Source organism: Scomber scombrus, chromosome 11 (genome assembly GCF_963691925.1).
Source record: "Scomber scombrus chromosome 11, fScoSco1.1, whole genome shotgun sequence".
In the NCBI taxonomy this organism is placed as follows: domain Eukaryota; kingdom Metazoa; phylum Chordata; class Actinopteri; order Scombriformes; family Scombridae; genus Scomber; species Scomber scombrus.
In genome coordinates this window covers 7,122,171-7,143,392 of record NC_084980.1, presented here as the reverse complement: position 1 = coordinate 7,143,392, position 21,222 = coordinate 7,122,171, and the positions used below count along the sequence as shown (strand labels likewise).

Below are 21,222 nucleotides of genomic sequence, written 5' to 3'. Positions count from 1 at the left end.
GCATTGGCGGGAGTACACATTGCGTCATTGTGTGTTTGCATATGCACCCTTGTACACATGCTAAAGGTCAAACACTCCACAGGGTTTCTTTACTTCTCAGATGGCTCCATTTAAATAATAACTCGAGGCACAAAGAGGTAGAATTATCAGATTTTTCACCAAGAAACAATGATTAGAGAGAATTTTTTTTTTGAATATTTTGTCCTCTTTCAAACCCTACTAATCATCTCACAACTTGATTAAAGCAGATCCCCATATACAGCAGTTAAAAGTTCAACCTTAGCTGGTTCCACATTAACCTGCTACAATCTAATAATGTAATCTGTCACAAGATTAATTTGTTTGAGGAATAACAATAATTAGTTCATTTAAATCATCTGTGTACTAACTTCTTCCACTACTACCTGAAGGCAATTTGATAAATAGGCTTTTATTGATTTTGAGGTATAAAATATACACAGCTGTTTGATACACAATCAGAAGTAAAAAGCAGGAGGTCATACATACAGTACTTAATGCCTCACCTTAAACCCACCGTAAAAAACAAACAAACAAACAAACAACAATCTGTAGCACTAGGTCTGTATGCCCAATTAGTGTTTCACTTATTGTAAAAAAAAAAAAAACAACAACAACAACAACAACATAGTGATGGGAAAAATTAAGTGGTTAACTTAATCTCCTGTATGGACACATTAAAAATACAATAATCACATTTTATAAATACATTCAACAATAATACAGGTGTGGGGGACAAAAAAAAGACATCAGCTTACAAATTTGAAATTTGACAATGATCGCTACGATGATATTAATAACTTGTTACTATGAGAACAGAATTCTGAACATAATAACCTTCAAAGTCGTGATATACATCCACCCTGTAATAAGACCATTCAGCATGCTTCACATGCAAAGGTTGCAGTGCTGAAACCACCATGAATTATCTACACAGTGTATGTAGTAGTATTAGGTCCTTGTACACATATGCACGTGTCAGTTAACACCATTGCATATGTTTTCGACCACCTTATTGAAGGCCTCTGGTTGATCAGCATACACATGATGAGAAGCTGCATTTATCAGCTGCAGAGTGACACAGATGAGGAAATAAAGACAGAAAAAGACAGTCAGACATTTCACTAGTCAGTGTACAAAAAATATAAATGAAATTACACTAATTCAAAGATGAACTCGGAATGGAGCTAAACTCATAATTTGATCAAATTGCACCTCATGACTCTGTGTCTATGTATTTAAATCTTGGCATTTCTACTCACCATCACTTTAGTGTGGTCTGGGCTCCTAATCTGGACCACGCTGTCCCCAGATGAACTGTCGACCCAGGATTGTGCTCCATACAGCATGGTGAGTGGCATAGAGGAGGGCAGCAGATGAACCCGCTGAAGCATAGGCCTCTTAGCCCAGCCTAGAGACTCCGACAAGGCCCGGAAACCCACCTCACCACTGGGGAAAAGGGCAGTTAATGGAAAAGGTGGAATGGAAATTGAATGAAAAAATTAGTGTGGAGTTAAGAGGTGTGTCACTGTTTTCAAAAAAGCCTGTGTCAGCATTTTGCAAGTATGTTAAAATAATAAAAATAGGATTATGTGATGCTTGTCTTGACATACCTTGGGGTTTGTGCGTTACAGTGGTAGATGTACTGCGTCATAGTGTCATCGTCAAACATATCTTCAAACTTCCTTTTGAAATCGGGGCGAAATCTGTTCACCAAGCCCGGACCTGAGTCAATTTCACACCATGAGATGAGAGAATTACATGTGTCATAGCACAACAGCAGACGGATATTTACACGTCTTACCCCATGGGCCTGCTGCTCTGATAACAGCCAGAGGGTTGAAGAGTGAAACCACTGCTGCAATAGCTTTAACCCAGCGTGGAATAGGCCGCCTCTTCACCACCTCTTCCCCCTCCTGGGTCTGTGTCTGTGGCTGTGGTCGCTCTGGGAAACCCCACGGGTCAACCAGGATAAGATGTGACACTCTGGAAGAGAAAAGTATACAATATTATTAATCACATCATTCGCTGTGGATTTGTCATCATATTATGTTTTATTGATATTCATAAGGCTATGATTACACCCAAAGCAAAAATCTAAACTCTATGACCAGTTAAGCAAACCATTCTAGCCATCTAGCGATATAATGAATACATTAACAATAACATCAGTAACTGGATTAGTACAAGTTTAAACAATGGACAAACAATGGATAAAATGACTATGTGTATTGTGAAAGTTCATAGAGCTCATAGTGACAAGCCCACAAAGAGTTGCTAGCCAACTCCGCAATTTCTCAGAAGCTAACGAGAGCATTTTAGCATCTTTCAGTTCATTTACTTAGTTTTTTCCTGCCCGTAAATGTTCTGTTTTGGTTCACTCTCACCATTTTTATGAGTTATCGACTAGCTGGTGAACATACAGCAGTGGAGGATTGACCAGCTCAGTGGGCTAGTAGTAAACCCCTGAGAGATGCTAACGGAGCTAAAACAAGAGTGAATACTGGACTTGAATTCATCACCTGGTCAAACGAATAAACACTAATGTTGCTCAGTGTTAGCTGGATGTGTAAAAAGGCGATTTTTTCTTGCTAACGATGTCATCATATAACATTTTTCAAAAGGTGTTTACATGTTGTTTCTGTTGCCCTCAAATGGCCAAAATGTCCGTTAGCTCATATTGACAAACCCACAAAGAGTTGCTAGCGACCTCCACAGTTTATCAGATGCTAATAAGAGTGATTATGCATCTTCCAGCTCATTTCTTTCTGTTTTTACTGCCTGTAAATGTTCTGTTTTGGTTCACTCACACCACTTATCAGTTATCAACTAGCTAGTGAACATACAGCAGTGGAGGATTTAGCAGCTCAGGTGGCCATACATTTCCATCAGAGGTTAGTGAAGCACTGAGAGATGCTAACGGAGCTAAAACAAGAGTGAATACTGGACTTGAATTTGTCACTTGGCCAGTCAAATAAACACTAATGATGCTCTGTGTTTGCTGGATGTGTAAACAGGCAAATTCTTCTTACAAACAATGTCATCATATAGAATAAAATAAAGGTGATAATATGTTGTTTACATGTTTCTGTTGCCCTCAAGTAGCGAGAAAGTCAGTTAGCTCATAGTGACAAACCCACAAAGAGTTGCTGGCCAACTCTGTAGTTTCTCAGATGCTAAACAGAGCGTTTTAGCATCTTTAGCTCATTTCTTTCTGTTTTTACTGCCTGTAAATGTTCTGTTTCTGTTCATTCTCACCATTCTTTTCAGTTAACTAGGCGGTGAACCTACAGCAGCTCAGGTGGGCATACATTTACCTCAGAGGTTAGTGAACTCCTGAGAGATGCTAACGGAGCTAAAACAAGAGTGAAGTTGGCCAGACAAATTGGCCAGAACACTAATTTTCCTATGTTTGCTGGATACGTTAACAGGCAAATTCTTCTTGCCAACAACCTCATCATATAAGATCAAAAATGTGATATGTTGTGTTTAGATGTTGTTTCTGTTGCCCTCAAGTGGCCAAAATGTGAATTAGTGCAGGTGTTAAGTATTTAGCAATCAGTAGAATCAAGCTCTATGTGACTGCACAATATTTATTTTTTTTTGGATTTGACAATGAAAGGCATTTGTGTTTGTTAGTACAATTACTGAATTAAAATTAAATGTAACAATAGACAAGCTAATTTCACACTGAGCATGACATATTCAGTGACTGCTATTAAAATGCAATTCTGGCTTTTTCATAGAACATGACCTACTAAAATATTTCATCCTTAAACAAAACACTAAATCACAGCCAGCTCCAGGCAGTTGACCCTGGCACTTTCAAGGTTTTTGCTTCAGTTCAATATAGTATCCCGTTAGCATACCTAGAAGGATACTGGATGGCATAGGAGGTCGCCAGGTACCCCCCCAGACTGTGTCCCAGCAGAATCATGTTCTCCAGGCCTACAGACTCTCTCCACTGCTCAATCGAGCTAACAAACTGCTCCTCTGCCTTTTCAGCATCTGAGGGGAAGGGAGGCCTGGAGCTCCTGCCAAAGCCCAGGAGGTCAAAAGCGTATACAGGCCGTGAGCGACTCAGTGCGTCTAGGTTCCTAATCCACAGGCCTACCCCTCCTCCAAAACCATGGACCATCACCAGAGGAGTCTTTGAAGCTGGAGAAGAAAGGAGGGGTGATAGAAATAAGAAATTGACGTGTGTTAGAGTGGCAGACACAAACAAATAGAATGAAGCAAAGACCAATTCAAACAGCAGATACAAGGTTGACAGTTGGTAGACATGAAAGATAGGTATAGGTTATGTAACATGTATGGTATAGGTTATGTAACATGTATGGTATAGTATGGCGGTTGCCTCCCAGTAAGCAAACAAAGGCTGAGGGGAGGGTGGCAGAGGTCAGTACCTTTCTCTACAGGTTTGCGAACCGCCTTGTTGGTGAGGGTCAGAGTCCATATTCGGTCTTGGTTCGGAAGGGTCACAAATCTGGCCCATAAATCATTCTGAATACCTGTCGTGACCAGAGAAAGACAAGCAACCGTTAGTCAAACATGTGACTCCTAGAAAGGAAGTGTCTCATTACAATTGTAGTGCATCAGCCAGTATAAGTCAACATCATCTTACAGTTGAGAATCTTGGACTCTGTAGTCTTTAAAAGAGACATGGAGGTCGGACGCCAGGAGGGCCACCAGCTCCAAACTGAACTTGACCTGACAAGAAAAAAAGAAAGAGAAAGAAAGAAAAGGAAAGAGATGAAAAGAGCAAAGATAGTACAGGAAGTGTTTTCATCCACGCTGAGTGCTATACTGAAAGACTTATGGCAGGGGTCCAAGGTTTAAACCAGTACAGTTAATGTTATCATTGTATACATCTAGGAGAGAGCTTACACACTGAGGAGAGGTATGTGTCACAGTCATCATGCTGTCAAAGCCACAGTTGCGATGTAGTGGTTAATATTTGAAGTTGTTCCCTTTTCTCTACACCCTCTACACAAATGACTGCATCAGTCCCTCACCAATCACCACATACTACAAGTATTTAGATGACACTGCCATCCTAGGTCTGCTCAGTGACAATAACTCAATCACTGCCTACCAACGTTCCATCTCTCACTTCACTCAGTGGTGCACCAATAACTTTCTGGAACTGAACGTGGTCAAAACAAAAGAAATGGTCATCCACACTTCAAGCACACCCCCATCTGGGTCAGGTCAGCCACTTCAAATACCTCGGACTCACTATAGACGATAAACTGACATTTGATCAACACATCACCAACATTCACAAAAGGTCCCAACAGAGACTCCATGTCATCCGCAAACTCCATGCCCTCTCTGTTGCCTCCCACCTTCTGTCACTACTGTACACCAGCATCATTCAACCCATCCTCCTGTACTGTTCACCCTGTTTCTACAACATGCTGTCCACCACTAACAGGAACAAACTGACAAAAATAACATACACCGCATCCAAGATCATCCACCATCCCACACACAACCTCACCGAGCTCATCCACAGAGCAGTCACACCTCGCACAAACAATAACTAACGACCCGGATCACCCTCTCTACCCTCACTTCATACTGCTGCCGTCTAGTTGCAGATATAGGACTCTGAGATGGAGACGGGCACGCTTCAACAAAAGCTTGGTCCCGTCTGCCATCTCGGCACTCAATAACCTCCCCCAATAACCCCATATGGACCCAGCCTTCCTGAGTGTGATATATGTGTCGGTTGTTCAATGTCTGGTGGTGTTTGTGCAGTGTGTCTGTATTTATATGTTGCTCAATGTTTAGTGGTGTTTGTAAAGTATGTGTGTATTCATATGTTTCTCAATGTTTGGTGGTGTTTGTACAGTGTGTGTATGTATATTGTTCAATGTTTGGTGGTGTTTTGACAGATTGTGAAAACGAATTTCCCTATGGGACAATAAAGGCTATCTATCTATCTATCTATCTATCTATCTATCTATCTATCTATCTATCTATCTATCTATCTATCTATCTGGTCACCTATTTCCTCTTAACACTAACCATATTTATCATTCAAGCAGTTTAATGCCATCAATTTCCCTCTTTTATTTAGTTTTTATTCTGGACCTCAAAAGGTGAGTAGGCTGAGCTGAGGTGGGTTTGCCTCCCACTTCCTCATTGACTGGAGGTAGAAATATACCACTATCAATACACCAGGTACACCACCAGGACTCCTACCTGTTCTCCAATCAACAGGCATGTCAAACTTGCTGAGTCACTGAATGATACTAAAAATGACCAGTTTGTCATAGTTTTCTTCTTATATTGGTCACAGAAGACTTAATACTTCTATGTATATACATTCCTGAGCTACATTTTGGAAGAGTGCTTAGGAAAGGTTTATTTAATAATTTAGGGTAATGTCACATAAACTCCCTAAGTGAGTGTGGGAAGTAACACAAATGTTTAAATATGGATATGGTTGAGATAGATTTACAAAAAATAGCAAAGCTCTACATTATAGTATGTACTTTGTAAATAACTCACTAAATGTCTTAAGAGAGAAAGCAACACAATACACACTTTAAACTTTTCAAAGTTCACCTAGACTAGGACATGATGTAAGCAGACCATGGACCAACGCTGTAGCGTAGTTATTTAAATGACTTACTCTGTCTCACAATCGTTCTGCATCGGAGCTGCAGTTGTAGCAGGATCCATTGGTTGACATATTCCGGTGACTACAATCAGTAAGAAATACGTTATGAGATCTCAAGTCGTTTCTTCGTATGTGCTGTTTAAATGTCCTCAACGCAGACTACACGTTATTTATGTTTTGTAACTTGTACATTCCGAGATCAGCTGACCGACTACAAAGATCGTCTATAATCCAGACGCTTCACTACACGAAGAGAAGCTCCTCACTTGTCACTAACTAACCTCCAAATACAATGTCAATGATGTTCACAGCTGTACCTTGCATAGCAGCATTTCGCGCTGCATTATTTGCGTGAATTTGCTGACATTTTTTTTCTGTTGACGTTATTTTAGACACAACTTAACAGTTCATTAACTTAATAACTAACCACACACACTGGCGGCCGGTTGTGTGTGTGGGAAACTGGATAATTTTGAAAGTGGGTTAATATTCAGCTGTAAATAAAGTTTGACTTGTATTATAATTTGTGTGATTCACTATTGAACTCAACTGTCATTTCGCTGGAAAATAAGTGATAGTACAGTTGAATCAAAATAGTGACAGAGTGGAGCATCTTCCTATAATTTTACTCTTTGTTGTACACCATCGGGCTCTTTTCCCCGTTCCCCGGTTTCCTCCCGAGCGACTCGGAACATATTTCCTGTAACACCAAACGCGCTTCCGGTTGCTGTGGACACGTCACTCATTCGGTTGAGGAAGAGCACCAGTGCAAAACTCGACGTTGACCCAATTCAGTGGAAATTAACCTGCAAACATGTCGAATTCCGTCATATCGGTGGTCTCTCGGTTCCTGGAGGAGTACACCACCACGACGCCCAACAAGCTCAAAGTGGTGGACTCGTATCTGCTGTACATCCTGCTAACAGGAGCGCTGCAGTTCCTCTACTGTCTGCTCGTTGGCACTTTCCCCTTCAATAGCTTTCTGTCGGGCTTCATCTCATGTGTGGGCTCATTCATTCTCGCAGGTAAGACGTTATTTTAAATAAGTCTTTATCTGCCCTCCAAATGGTTCTTTTGTGCGTTCAAGCGTTTCGGCCCATCGTTGGACTAATGGCTTATTTGCAAACGTGCGCGCTAAACCGAGTTAGCTAGGCTAACTAAAATGCAATGGCTTGTAATGTAATGTAATAAAATGTAACTACATTCATTCTAACAAAACAGTAGCTGGTTGCAAAGTTGAATTAACACGCCTTTAGAATGGTTAGGATAAAATGTAACATAAGTTACTGTAGGATTTGTTGCTAGGCTGTTGCATTAGATTGCTATAATTGTGATGAACCAAGTAAACTGTCAGATCAGTGTGTGTTACTTTTACTCAGTTTCAGAATTCCTAGTATTCCTATAGTCAATGATAATCAGAGCTGTAATTGACATAACTGGGTCACTTTCAAAAGAACCTGTGATTTCAGGGACTGCAGAACCTCTCCATTAACAATCAATGGGTGATTGAATGATTGGGTTTTAAAGCAATATTCAGTGATGTCAAATTATAAACATATTAAAATTGAGACTCCACTAAAGGACAGGTGTCAATGTTTCACTAGTGCATGACTCCAACCTCTTTGACTCCAGAATTTGCCAAGTTGGTTTTGCAAAAGTGATGTAGTAATTGCTTTTCACTCTTTTATGTTATTACACACACACACTAGGAAAATTCACATGTATATAATCTCAGAAACTTCTACATATTGCAGATTTATTTACACAAGGATCCAGTTTACTATTACGATTACACTTTCACCCTTACGCTGCTACTTTTTTCCACTGTACTGCTGTGTCAATTTAGATTTCTCCCAGGTTTGATCAATAAAGATACATCTTATCTCATAATTTTAATATTTTTTTATATTTGCTGTTACAAAAATTGATTTAAAGAAGTTTTCTGTACTAAAAAATCGTAAGAATAGTTGACAGTGTAGTAGATAATGAAATGTCAGTTATGTATCTCTGCCTGCTGGGAATATGGTGCACTGCAGTAATACTAAACCCTCCATGTCTTTTGTCTTTTTTTAGTGTGTCTTCGTATCCAAATCAACCCACAGAACAAAGGAGACTTCCTGTCTATCTCCCCAGAGAGAGCCTTCGCCGACTTCCTGTTCGCTCACACCGTCCTGCATCTTGTTGTGATGAATTTCATTGGTTGAAAAGACGTGCATCCCACCAATACTGTCCCCCCTCTCAGAAGGTGCATATCTGACATATGCATTTCTCATTTTATGAGTATAATTCTTGTTAATAAGGCAGTACCACTGTGTAGTTCAAACCTCAATAGAAATATATAATGCTAAGCTATATATTTAGACATTCATAATATTTTCTCTAGTTACTTTCCATATGCTTCATACTACTTTTATCAATGATGAACACAATCAGTTTAAGGCAAGACTGTCAGTTTTGACACTGTGGCAATTACAGGGTAGGTGCAGGTGAGTTAAATATAGTTCAACAATAGGTCAGGTAGAAGAGACACATCAAGTCAGCCAAATGACTGCCATTAGTTAACATCTCCCACCATACCAGACTGCTTTATCTTGTAACAGCAGCACCTCTGAATTTATTGATTTGATCAAGCAAAAGTTTTATTCCCCATGAATTCAACTTTTCCCTATCATGGAGCTTATATTAATTCTTCTTTCAAAAGTTACTTGGTCTCACTTTTAAAGGAACATTTTAAGCACAGTCAGCATCTTTGCATATAAGGAAATCTGAGAAATGTGACCCAAAGCTGTGATATGTATCAGCATAGTATAGTGTATAGTGTAGAGTCTCTCCGTAGACAAGAAATGGGAGGTTTTATTAGTTTTAAAGGATACTTATATGGACCTTTTTATAAATGCAATAAATGCTTTACTGTATTGGTTTACGTTTGTAAAATAAGAAATATACCCTCATCCTTTGAGTGCTCTCAGCCACATTAACTATTTCTGCCAGTTCATCACTTCATTGTCAGTGCAGCAGCTCCAGATAGTACATGTGATACTTTAGCTTTCATTTCTACTTCTCTCAATAAATCCACATGATGACACATTTTGCTTTTGTTTTTTTAGAAAACGGTGCGATTATGTTCTCTTTATATCTGTTTCCTCTCCTATGTTACTTGGTCCATAGCCTCACTGTAACTAATCCAACCCCCTCCTCGTTTTTTTCATAGATCAAGACCAGAGATGTTTTCAGAACTCACCTTGAAGACCTGATGCTACATCTGGTTTTGTGCTATTGATTTGGAAAAGTACAACCCAACACCCACACTGATGTTGCTGCACATAGTCACATATGGTGCATTACAATTTTCTTACTGATAATGGTTGATTTTCTTTCAGTCTCTTTTTTCCCCCTTTTTTTTTTTAAATGTCAAAATTTGTAAAGCATTCCCTTTTGCACTGAGACAAAGAAATAAAAACAACTGAAAATGTGACCTTGTGAATAAATGAAGCGATTCTTGAAATGTACCCTCGCCAATTAGTTTTAATAAGCAATTTATTTTCATAATACACTGTTTGAGCCAAGAAGGATAAAGAAGGTTAGACTTTTGCAGGCGTTGCATCTGAAGGTCTAAAAAGCAATGATTTAAAACTAATTACATGAGTGTGAACATCATTTTAAGCAAAAAGATACATTTGTTTATTATATTACAAAATTAGAAGTACATTACACAAAGCAATACCACAAACATTAGACAAAGCAGTACGAGAGTGATTAATCCCTATAACCTGTATATTGACATAACTTTGCTTGTCACAATAACTATGATATATTGTCTCAGAAATAATCGCGATAAACGATATTGTGACTTGAAGATCATTTTATACCACTGATATAATGATAATATAAAAGCATAATAATGCAAAGAGGGACAGGGAGTGGAGAGTGGGTGCTAGGCTTCTGTAAAAACACAGACTGCCATTATGGATAGGGACAGAGTTATTTACCTTTAATTCTTCTGCAGTCTCCACTCAGGACGTACACAGTGAGGAATGGAGGACACTACTAACTTAGCCATTGTGACATGAATAGCTTCTTAGCTGTTAATGTGAAATGTGGCAATATTGAGGAGAAAAAAAAGATCACGGACATGTCCATGTATCATACGATAAGTCCATATATAGACATGATGATGTAGATAATTAGGTTATTGTACGATAAGTCGATAATTATTGTGACAGGGCCTACATATAACAGCTTAAAATATAGGACTCTTCAGTGTTGGGAGCTACAGGAAAACCAATGTCTGTTTTAAAGAGTATCCAGACAAAGAAAAACTCTTAAAACTGATTCTGAACCCCACAGATCTTTTTAAATTGAAGAATTAAGGCTACAGCATGTTTTTTATCAGCCAATAAGAGTTGGAATCTGTGCAGCAAACTACTCCCACCTGAGCGACAGATTTACTACTCTGCATTCTGCTGTGCTACTAGATTGGAAAGTGAGAAAATTACACCCAGAGCAATGAGAGGCTTTGATTCCATTAGTTTTTCTGGAGGTACCCCAAATTACTTTAAACTGCACAGAGCCAATGCACACCTACACACACACACACACACACACACACACTTGGGACTCACCTGAGTACATTTGAGCTATTCTGGTCTCAAGGATCCTTTTTTTTAAACAAAGAAAATTAATCATTTATTTACATTTTATGAATAGTACATTAGACCAAATACAGAAGAAGAGTATGTGAGGTTACAGACAAAAAGATAGATTTGCCTGAAGAGCACAAATCCATCACATCCTTCCTTTGAATCTTGAACCATGCAAATCTCAAATATCTCTTTTAATATTTATTTATATAGTCTTTTTTAAAAGTGTCCACGGTCCATCTAGGCCATTATCTCTTTAAAGTCCCTGAAGGGCTGGGGGGGAATCTGAATGTTAAGGACCTGTCTGGACTGGATATGTATTGCCTCGCATGCGTAGATGAAAAATGGAGCGAAGCACGTCTGGCAAACCGGCTTCCTCCTGTAAAGGTCAGATCTAAATCTTTTCCTATGCTGATTTAATAGCAGACATAGAGAGTGCACATACCTACCTTGAGATACTAAGTAGATAATAGTGACACTGCTCCCTTTGTAAATTATAAATGAAGTGGTTCTCCCAGGGACCGGCAAATGAGATATTTGACATATTCAACCTGTAAGAATTTAAATGTGAGTTACAAGATATCTAAAGAGAAAAACACCTCCCTCAAGGAACACGGTGACTCCTTTATGAAGAGGCAGAAAGGTAGTTGTGTGCACATGCTTCCCTATATTAAGGCCATGTGGAATATCAGAGAGTAGTAAAGCTTCCTGAACTTTGTTGGAGTAAAAGGTTTTTAATTTACCCTCCCTTCATTTTCCAGCTCCTTTAACATATTTTAACTTCTACCATACCATTATTTTAGATAGTAGAAGTTAGCTGGAAATAATAGGACTTACTTTACGAAGGAATTGGACAGCGAGCCATATTTCCTCCTGAAAATGGGAAATATTTTAAGGGGCTGACTTATAGGCTAATTGGATTGTGACTTAACTGATCCTTCTCTCAGTGGAAGGAAAACAGTCTCATTAACTTGCAGCAGCCCTTCAGGAGGGGGGGTGGGGGGGTGGGGGGGGGGGGGGTGGAAGTGCTGTCAAACCACGAAGCAATGTATATCAGAGCCCCAGTAATAAAAACAAACATTAGGAGGCATCATGGCACCATTTTATCTAAAGCATACATATGCAAGGTTGCCGACTATTAGAAATATGAAGACATTTTAGAGTCGGAGCCTTCAAAAAAAGTGCGGAGAGTGATGGTAGTTAAACTCACTGAAGACCTTTTTACCTGACATTTTAGTCAGGTTTAAAGACTCTATTAAAAAGAAGGAACGTTGTGACAGTTTGGTTAAATTGTCCTTGAATTTTTATGTGAACTCCTGTTTTAATACAGCAATCCACAAAATAATATCCATGTATTTTCCAGTATCTTACCTTTCTGTAGCAGAAACAAACCAGTTTTTTTTTTACTATAGGCTGTCAGTATCCTGTCATGGATCTTGAAAGTTAAGTTTCTATTCTGAGGTCTGCCTAAACTGTTAAAGGACCAATCTGTAATTTGTTACCAAACATTCTTCTAGGAAATTAATGACCATGAAAGACTTTGCAACCAAAAGCAAAGAGCAAGGGACTTTAGAGACATCCTCGTCACCCTTCACATAGCAAATTGAGAGCGTTGGAATAATTGTTTGTTAAATCAGTGGCTGAGGGGGACTGTGTGTAGACGCTTAATCCAACAAATGAAGACTGGACCAAATCCAAAGTGTTCAGCCATCAAAATCAAATCACTTCGTTGCAGCCTGCCAAAAGCATCCTCTCCGTGGAAGGAAGGAAGGCACTCAGTATTTGGTTGCCTGGGAGAAAAGGGTATTACAAAGATGGCTAATGCTGAAATTATAAGAGATCCAAGACTAGGAAGGACATGCTGAAATCTACAGGCCAAAACCTGTAGAAAGTTAAAGGTTTTTAAAAAGATAAAGTCCTCTCATCCGTTCGATTCATTTGAAGCCACAGCCAGCAGCTAGTTGGCTTAGATAAACAAAGATTTGAAAAAGGGGGAAACAGCGAGCCTGGCTTTAGGCCTTTGGAGAGATTAAACAATCAAGATATAATCATTAGTGAGCTTTAAAGGTGCTGGTAGGCAGGTTTTATTTTAACCTTGGACAGAGATGAATAAACTGTGTCCTCCTATTCAAAGTTGTTATGTTAAGGTAAGCTAACCAGCTGCTGGCTCCAGCTTCATATTTACTATACTCATATTGAAAGATCTCCTAATCTAACTCTTTAGGGTCTTGATTTCTTTAATATCATAGAATATGGGTCACTACAACCTTAACAACATTTTGCATTAGGTGGAAGCAAATTGAACTTGAATTTGTTTTCACTTTTATGTCATGCGAATGATCCCACTTATTTACAGAAAGTCAGCGACAACTCAGACTTAGTGTTCCTCACTGTTATATTCTAGCCGGCACTTAGATGGTTAACATCTGCAACATCTGGATCCAACTTACGATCATGTGACCAAGAGGAAGTTGGAATTGCGGAACCTGGGGTCTGTGTTATTGCAGCGGTCAGGACCTACTTAGTAAACCTCAACCTGACATTAGAACATGCCGCAACTCTTAATACTCACCCTCAGCCTGTTACCATGGATCCCAGGTAATAACTATGACTGCCGAGGTCATGTGCTTACAGATGTACAATGAGCTTTTGCAGTAGCATTTTTCTGTAGATGCATTTTAAAAAAAGGAGTTTTTAGGAGGATTAATATCTGTGCTGCCACCCACTCACTTTAATATTGTGGTTTTTGGCAAATGCGGGTGCTTTAATGCAGGATGTTTCTAATGCTTTCGCTAAAAACATAAGCTCCAGCAAGTAGTTTTCATTGTTCTGAGCTTAATTATACTGTCCTTATAATAGCTTTTTTTTCTGTATGGATAATTTGTCAAAGACTGACTAGACAGGTTGTAAAGTTGCCATTTTTAGAAGGTTTTCGTGTTTTTGACATTTCTGCCAAGGTTCATACTATGTTTTGCCTCTTGGCAAGCATATGTTTGATCTTTATTTTGTCATGTCTTCAAAGGCCTGTTATTTAGCGGTGGGATAATCCAATTTTGGAAGAAGAAGTATGAAAAAGGAAGTTTTTGTTTCCTTTTTCTTGAAATGAAACTGACATCATAAATGTGGTACAAGTATTGCTCAAGGCCTCTTTTCCCTTTTCCGCAATCATAGATAAGGAATGTCCACTGCGAGTAACTGTTCTGTTCTGATTGCAGCATGAGTGTTAAAAGTTAAAGTTGAAGCCACTGTTGAACACTCAATCATCTCCTCTCTCCATCAGCCTCCATCTGCAGTGGGGTAAACACTGTGGAAGAGCATGCAGTCCTGGAGGGTAAATCCCTCACAATCCCGTGTCATTACGAGCCTCAGTACACCAGCTATGTAAAATATTGGTGTCGGGGGAGGATGAGGGAATTCTGCACCAGTTTAGCTCGCACAGATGACCCCAGTTCACCCAATTCGGCGGAGGAGAAAGTGAGCATTTATGACGACCCGGTTCAGCTGGTGTTCACTGTGAGCATGAAAGACCTGAAGGTGGAGGACTCTGGGTGGTACATGTGTGGTGTGGAGATAGGTGGTGTATGGAGCGCTGATGTCGTCGCTTACACTAACATCAAGGCCGTACACGGTGAGTGATGGACTCATTTTGGACACAAAATCCTTCATTGATCCACAGTAATACATCCATTGTGCATTTTCAAATGCTTAGATTACAAGTACAATCTCTCAGTGGATGTTGATTGATTTCCTGCAGGCTTGTCAGTGGTGAACAGCAGGCTGAGCGCAGAGGAGGGGGGTAGTGTCACAGTTGAATGCCTCTACAGTGAGAGATACAGGTATTTCATTTTCCTTTTGATGATATTATCAGAATATTTAGAATCCTAATTTCTTAAAAGCAATGCACCAGTATACCCAAGCAACATGGTTATTTGTTTGAGATCCTAATTGAAGTCAGACAGTGACAGGCAGTCAGCATTCATCAACTCCCCTGTGCCTGTGCACCACCAGAGAAAGCTCGAAGAAGTGGTGTCGGAGTGGAGACTGGAGCTCCTGTCTGACAACGGGCTCTGACGGGAGCTACGAGGACACTTCAGTGGCCATCAACGATGACAGAACTGGGTCTTTAACTATAACCTTTAAGAAGCTGCAGATGAGAGATACGGGCTGGTACTGGTGCTCTGCAGGACAGCAGCAGATATCCGTGCATGTGCTGGTCACACCTCCAGCTTCGACCAGTAAGTTGACAAAAAGCCCTTAAAATGTACGTAATATATCACATATTTTCTCTCAGATCAAATTTTTGCATTCAGGGGGCATGTACACAATCTTAGCCACTAAGCCATTCTAATGTGATTCATTGTTAAAAGTGCACCAGGGAATGTTTTATTATTTAAAGCAGTACTAATTGATTTTCTTGTTCACTTGGGTGCAGCATAACAAGCTGTAAACACTACACTGACATATCACTACCTTGTAAATGTAAAGAGTTTTGGCAAATAATTACCTATTTACACATCCAACAGATAAGAAGCAACATTATCATTCATTTGAAATTGTACGTCAGTCTATCTGATGAATGAAAGTCTAGTATTTATTCTTCCTTCAGCACTGTTTTTGTCTTCAAATATCTGGCCTCTAAATTTCTGGTGGAGTTTGCCTGCCATTTTGTGCTGGGCAGATAGTTTTTACTTAAAACAGCTGCTTGCTGTTGTTCGAAATGAGGTACATGATGACAGTGAGACTGAAGCAAAACAGATGAAGGTCGGAAAACAAAGACAATTAACTTAAAGATACTAAAATGCTCAGTAGAGCTGGAGAGAGCTGCAGAGTTGGGTAATAATTATCTGTGATTTCATCATAACTTTTCATCATTACCACTTTCACTACTCATTACATGGTCATTTGACCCATTGTTAATATAAAAATATTGGTTAGTGCAGCTTAACAAATACATATTTTATCTCAGTCAGTCTGACTGCTTTGGTCCAGATTGAAATATCTCAACAACTATTGGATAGATTGCTAAAAGATTTAGTCAGACATTTGTAGCACCATGAGGATGAATCCTAATGACCCAGTTGACCCCCTGACCTTTCACCCTGTGCCCTGAGATTGACATTTGTGGTTTTGAGTGAAAATGTCTCAACAACAGTTGCATGAGTTTGTGTTAAGTGCTGATTACAAAATATGAGCATTCTAACACTAACTAAAATGCTGAACATCTGCATGTTAGTGTTGTCATCGTCAGCATATTTGCATGCTGACCATAGCATTTAGCTCAAAGCTCTGTGAGCACAGAGTCATAAGCATGGCTGTACACTCTTAGTCTTGTTATCATACTGAACAACAACCCTAACAATGCCAGCCTAAAAAAAACACTCTCACAGTCTCACAAGAAATCAGTGGAGCCTGGTATAGGTGAAAGCCAGACACATCAGTATACCATGTGGAGTAACCTGATGACATCATTATTAAACCAGGCATTGTAGGCATGAAATTCAACACAATGCTGTGACTGCATTGCTAATTCCCCACCTGCGGGAATTAGAAGAAGGCAAGTGCAGCTATACAGATCAATATGTGTGGGTAACAGATGGCAGAGGCTCGCAGGTCTCCAGCTGTACAAGGCAGCCATTGTTTCAATTCGCTTATCAGCTAAATTAATTCTATGAACTCTGTGGCTTTGGGTGCAAATACTCCTTTGCTTATAATAGTATGACATTTTTAAGCTACGTACAATATCTTTATCTTCAGCTGCAGTGTCTGTGATGTCCTCTGCTACATCAAGTCAATCTGTTGCATACCTGCCTCCCCCCAAACCCATCACAAAGGAGTCTTGGAACGGTCACAGGTAAGAATAAAGCAGGTCTTTATGATAGAACCATTTTTGAGAAATGTATGGCAGCATATCTTTAAATATGTTCATGTAAATATGCTCTTAAAAGCAGTGGAACAATAGCGATACTTATTTGCACCTTATTGCAATGTGGCCTTCCACCTAAATTTACTGATAGAACATCTGAGTGCTGGTCTGTCCATGTTTAATTTGATGCCTTTTACACTATTAATCATTAGCGATGCTTATCCGTAACACCATGATGGAGTTCATGCAAGCTAATCTCAGTCATGCACAGATAATGATCATTACCATTCTTTCCCAGCTCAGGAACATTTATCTTTTATCATCTTCGCTTTAATGTTACTATGTAAGAACAGATGCAGTGTACGCCTTAGCTGCTTTTAATGTTGGATTATCTTGTGTTCAGACCATGGTATATTTATGTCTCTGTCTTAGTCACATCCTGGAGTCTTTGCTCGTGTGTGCGTCATTCATGCTTCTTGTTGGCTTGGCCATATTTGCAAGGAAGATGTGGAAACTGCACAGTAAGGCTACTTCTCATTTCTTCATATTTTAAATATTAATTCTTGGCCTCTAATCTTCTTAAAGACGTGTTAAGTCGTATTGTAAATGCATTCATTAATTCTAATGAGAGCAACAACAGTATGGTATAATCATTTTAAAATATTTGTAAGATTAAGTCAGATTATTTGCTCTATTTATGTCTTAAAGATCCTTACTGTCCAATTCCAGAGAGGCATCCTGGACAAAGACAAATGGAGGGAGTGAAAACGAGGCTCAGTGTAAGCCCTTGTAAAAACATCTGTCACGACATATCATACACTTTTAAAAAACACCATAATCGAGAATATGCTGTAGCGATTACAGTGCTCATTTTTCTTTCTGTCTCCCACAGGAGTACTCAGGGGATGTCAGTGACCTGCAAAACGCTGCTGTCGTTTTCCTCAACAAGAATCCCCAGAGCGCCCATATGTGCTGAATTCAGAAAAATACCATAAATCCTATTTTATATTTGCAGTGTTGTTTTTGTCACTCTTTGTAACTGAATGTAATTTTGTGTTAGTTAACTGCACATCACATATGCTGGCTCTCCAGTTATTTTGTTTATATTGCATACTGCTTTAAACTGCTACTTTGCCACTGTTATAGTCTTGAGATGTTTATAAAAGAGCTTCATATAAGACAGCTTTGCCAACAAATAATTATGCAGCCTTTTACTTAATTTGTTCAGAAGTACAGCTGTATCTATCACTACCACAGGACACTGAAGTATGTCTACTCTACTTTGTCTAGGAATTTAAAGATTTTAGCAAAATGGGTAGAGTCTACACTCTCCAGAGTTTTGGATAATTATGCTTCATTTCGTTTGTCAGTATTCTGTAAAGTGCTCTGTAAAGAATTATGCAATTTTGTACTAATTAAAGGGAAAATGGAGATGACGTTCTTAGTTAATTATTTGAGTACTACGTTAACAGATTTTTTTGGCCACTTGGGGGCAGCGTAAACAAGCTGTAAACACAACACTGACCTCATCAACCAGTTTTTAGGGCAAACATGTTAGCAAACAGTTGCCTATTAAAACATTCAGCAGATTTCATTTGGAGTTGTGCTCTGGCCATTATTCTCCTTTTACATTTTTTGGCCTACACTAACTCCTGAAGGAAATATCGGGTTCTTTTGCTTCCAACTGCTTCACTATATTCACTCCTACACATGTCGCTATCTATGCCTGTCTGTCATTTAGCATTGGACTTGCAGCATACAAAGGGTTTTCAAAGCTTTTTAGCTGAACGCAGCTGCCTACTGCTGCTGAAAATGACGATGATGAGAGCAGTGAGAATCAACCAAAACAGTTAGGTTTTGGGCAACAAAACCAAAACAGCTGAAAGAGAGCAAGCTGAAAGATGCTCAAACACCGCATAGAGCATTGGTATGGCAGCATACAGTGGGTTTTCAAAGCTTTGTGGCTGAATGCAGTTGCCTATTGCTGTTGCTGAAAATGAAGAGGATGAGAACGGTGAGAATCATCCAAAACCAAAACAGCAAGCTGAGAAAAAGCATGCTGAAAGACACTCAAATGCCCCATAGATCTGACAAAAACTGCGGATTCAGCTGATTATTTTGTGTTTATGAGCGACACCTTACACATACAAATAGTTGTGTGATCCACTGTTAATATTAAAATATTCATTATGGACACTTTTTAGTTAATTGAGTTCATAAGCAGCTGTCCTTTGAATAACTGCTCCATTAAAATTTAGCTTTCAGAAAATGTAATTTCACCACAAATGCAAAGAAAATAAGACAAAAAATGATAGACTTTCTTTTTGGTGCCTGGATTGCGTTGGTGGGGAATTACTGAGTTATGGTGTGGATTGTAACTCAAAGTCTTATCTGCATTAACAGCCCATGGGAGTGACACAGTAATGTTTTCAGATCAGCTATTTTTGTAGATCTAGTGTTTATTTCACAACTAGATAATTGAGTAGCTCATTAGCACATATAAGCATATAATACATTCTGTCTGATGGAAACCAATTCAGACACTATGAACCTAATTATGAGGCATGCCTCGCAAAGCATTTGAAAGAGTTTGTAAATGAACTCTGAAACAAACAGCACTACATTTCACACTTGAACAGTCTGTTCTCTCACTGAACCGCAAATGACATGTTAGAATTGGAAATTGAACAGGCTAATGAGACAGTCGTAAGCTGTGTAACCAACTAGAGCCTGGAAGTCTTAACAGTAACTTAGGTCTCACCTTCATATGTAGGAAGGCCATTTTGTTGTTTGTGACATAGTGAAATAAATGACAAAGTTTCAGTGTTTCCTTGTGGTGTCATGTATCACACACAGTACTTGCAGAATCAGAATGAACTCTCAGTGAATAAACAACTCTCGGAATGAGGTGAATACTGTGTTTTGGCCTTGAATTGTGGTTTTTCCAAGAGCACATTTTTAAATGTTTTATCATTTTTGAGTCAAATTTCTCTTTAAAAGAGCCCACACTGTCTTTAAAAAACCATTAGGTTATTTCACAGCAGACAAACATCACCACAGATATTATATATCGCTTTGCAGAGCTTTTATCATTTATGGTCGAAGTTGCTGAAGCTGGTGGAGGTTGCTCAGGGGATTTGTTGCAAAACATTTGAATCGAAAGAAACTGTTTTAATGTATGTACACACAGGGTAAACATATTCTTCATGTTTTCTACTCACGACACTTGGAATAGTCTTAAAAATGAATTTTAAATTGAGGACTCTGACTATGTCAGTTCTTTTCTTTAGCCTTATTTTAGTGTGATTATCTGTTTTTAGTACTGTTTAATCAGTTGTGTCATGTTGTGTTGTTTAATCTCTATATTAAGTTTCATCCCATCCCTTTATTTTGTCCTATGTTATAACTTGCTTTACTCTAACTACTCTATACATTGTTATATATATATATATATATATATATATATATTCCAACTGGAAAAACACCCAATTTAATAAGCCCAAATATGCATGTGAACACTTTTTCATGACAATCTTTCTAAATCTTTTGCTTATTTAGCCTCATAAATAATCAAATATTTGATCTCTTACCGAGAGATTTTCCATTTTTAATGAATAATTAAATATTTGCAGTGATGCATAAAGTTTTTACCAGCTTATAAATGTAATATAGTTTTAAAAACTGGTGAAATTACAAAAGATTCTGAAGGAAGCCTTTATAAATGACCAATTATTTGTGTTAGGAGGCACCAAATTTTGGTGGTGGTAATTTTGGTGGTGTGCTGAAGTATCAACAAGGTTTTAAATTCAGATGTGTTACGATTTCCATTTGTGTCTTTATTTTATTTATTTATTTTTTGCGTTTTTGAGATATTTTATGGAAATCCGCTTATATATAAAATCCTATATATCCTGTACGTCAACCTCCTCAACCAGCAAAACATTAATCGAGTGATTTCTAATCTGTTCAGCCCATTCTAGTTTAGTTTAGTGTCACCATTGTGTTGTGTGGCTGTTGCAGGGACTCAGTCATTAATCTTAATGCGTTTCGAGTGGAATCAGTTCTGCCAC

General features: G+C 38.7%; 3 protein-coding genes across 4 annotated transcripts; 2 read left to right on the top strand and 1 right to left on the bottom strand.

Annotated features, from left to right (window-relative positions):
- Nucleotides 1–426: 426 nt before the first annotated feature.
- abhd4 (abhydrolase domain containing 4, N-acyl phospholipase B) lies at nucleotides 427–6,916 on the bottom strand. The gene is made up of 8 exons (XM_062428806.1): nucleotides 6,662–6,916; nucleotides 4,643–4,728; nucleotides 4,425–4,529; nucleotides 3,888–4,176; nucleotides 1,823–2,004; nucleotides 1,632–1,743; nucleotides 1,281–1,467; nucleotides 427–1,086 (listed from the first exon to the last, which is right to left on the bottom strand). The coding sequence occupies exons 1-8, from the start codon at nucleotides 6,709–6,711 to the stop codon at nucleotides 997–999; spliced, it is 1,101 nt and encodes a 366-aa protein (XP_062284790.1). The 5' UTR covers nucleotides 6,712–6,916; the 3' UTR covers nucleotides 427–996.
- Nucleotides 6,917–7,373: 457 nt separating this feature from the next.
- On the top strand, nucleotides 7,374–10,124 carry dad1 (defender against cell death 1). The gene is made up of 3 exons (XM_062428937.1): nucleotides 7,374–7,674; nucleotides 8,723–8,894; nucleotides 9,861–10,124. The coding sequence occupies exons 1-2, from the start codon at nucleotides 7,464–7,466 to the stop codon at nucleotides 8,851–8,853; spliced, it is 342 nt and encodes a 113-aa protein (XP_062284921.1). The 5' UTR covers nucleotides 7,374–7,463; the 3' UTR covers nucleotides 8,854–8,894; nucleotides 9,861–10,124.
- A 3,651-nt stretch (nucleotides 10,125–13,775) lies between these two features.
- On the top strand, nucleotides 13,776–18,582 carry pigr (polymeric immunoglobulin receptor). Of its 2 annotated transcripts, none has more exons than XM_062428649.1 (8): nucleotides 13,776–13,887; nucleotides 14,570–14,917; nucleotides 15,044–15,125; nucleotides 15,298–15,524; nucleotides 17,044–17,140; nucleotides 17,585–17,673; nucleotides 17,882–17,931; nucleotides 18,045–18,582. In XM_062428649.1, exons 1-8 carry the CDS (start codon nucleotides 13,839–13,841, stop codon nucleotides 18,126–18,128), a joined length of 1,026 nt encoding a protein of 341 aa, XP_062284633.1. In that variant the 5' UTR covers nucleotides 13,776–13,838; the 3' UTR covers nucleotides 18,129–18,582. The 2 variants fall into 2 exon arrangements, with proteins under 2 accessions (XP_062284633.1, XP_062284632.1); XM_062428648.1 differs by having other exon boundaries at nucleotides 17,861–17,931.
- The last annotated feature ends 2,640 nt before the right edge of the window (nucleotides 18,583–21,222 follow it).

Excerpts from the sequence above, each read along its gene's own strand:
- pigr (XM_062428648.1), top strand. The coding sequence starts at position 13,839 with ATGCCGCAACTCTTAATACTCACCCTCAGCCTGTTACCATGGATCCCA. Across the intron at positions 13,888-14,569 it reads CCTGTTACCATGGATCCCAG|CCTCCATCTGCAGTGGGGTA; the intron begins GTAATAACTATG and ends TCTCTCCATCAG. Across the intron at positions 17,141-17,584 it reads GAGTCTTGGAACGGTCACAG|TCACATCCTGGAGTCTTTGC; the intron begins GTAAGAATAAAG and ends TCTCTGTCTTAG.
- abhd4 (XM_062428806.1), bottom strand. The coding sequence starts at position 6,711 with ATGGATCCTGCTACAACTGCAGCTCCGATGCAGAACGATTGTGAGACA. Across the intron at positions 4,729-6,661 it reads CAGAACGATTGTGAGACAGA|GTCAAGTTCAGTTTGGAGCT; the intron begins GTAAGTCATTTA and ends TTTTCTTGTCAG. Across the intron at positions 1,744-1,822 it reads CAGAGCAGCAGGCCCATGGG|GTCCGGGCTTGGTGAACAGA; the intron begins GTAAGACGTGTA and ends AAATTGACTCAG.
- dad1 (XM_062428937.1), top strand. The coding sequence starts at position 7,464 with ATGTCGAATTCCGTCATATCGGTGGTCTCTCGGTTCCTGGAGGAGTAC. Across the intron at positions 7,675-8,722 it reads GGGCTCATTCATTCTCGCAG|TGTGTCTTCGTATCCAAATC; the intron begins GTAAGACGTTAT and ends GTCTTTTTTTAG.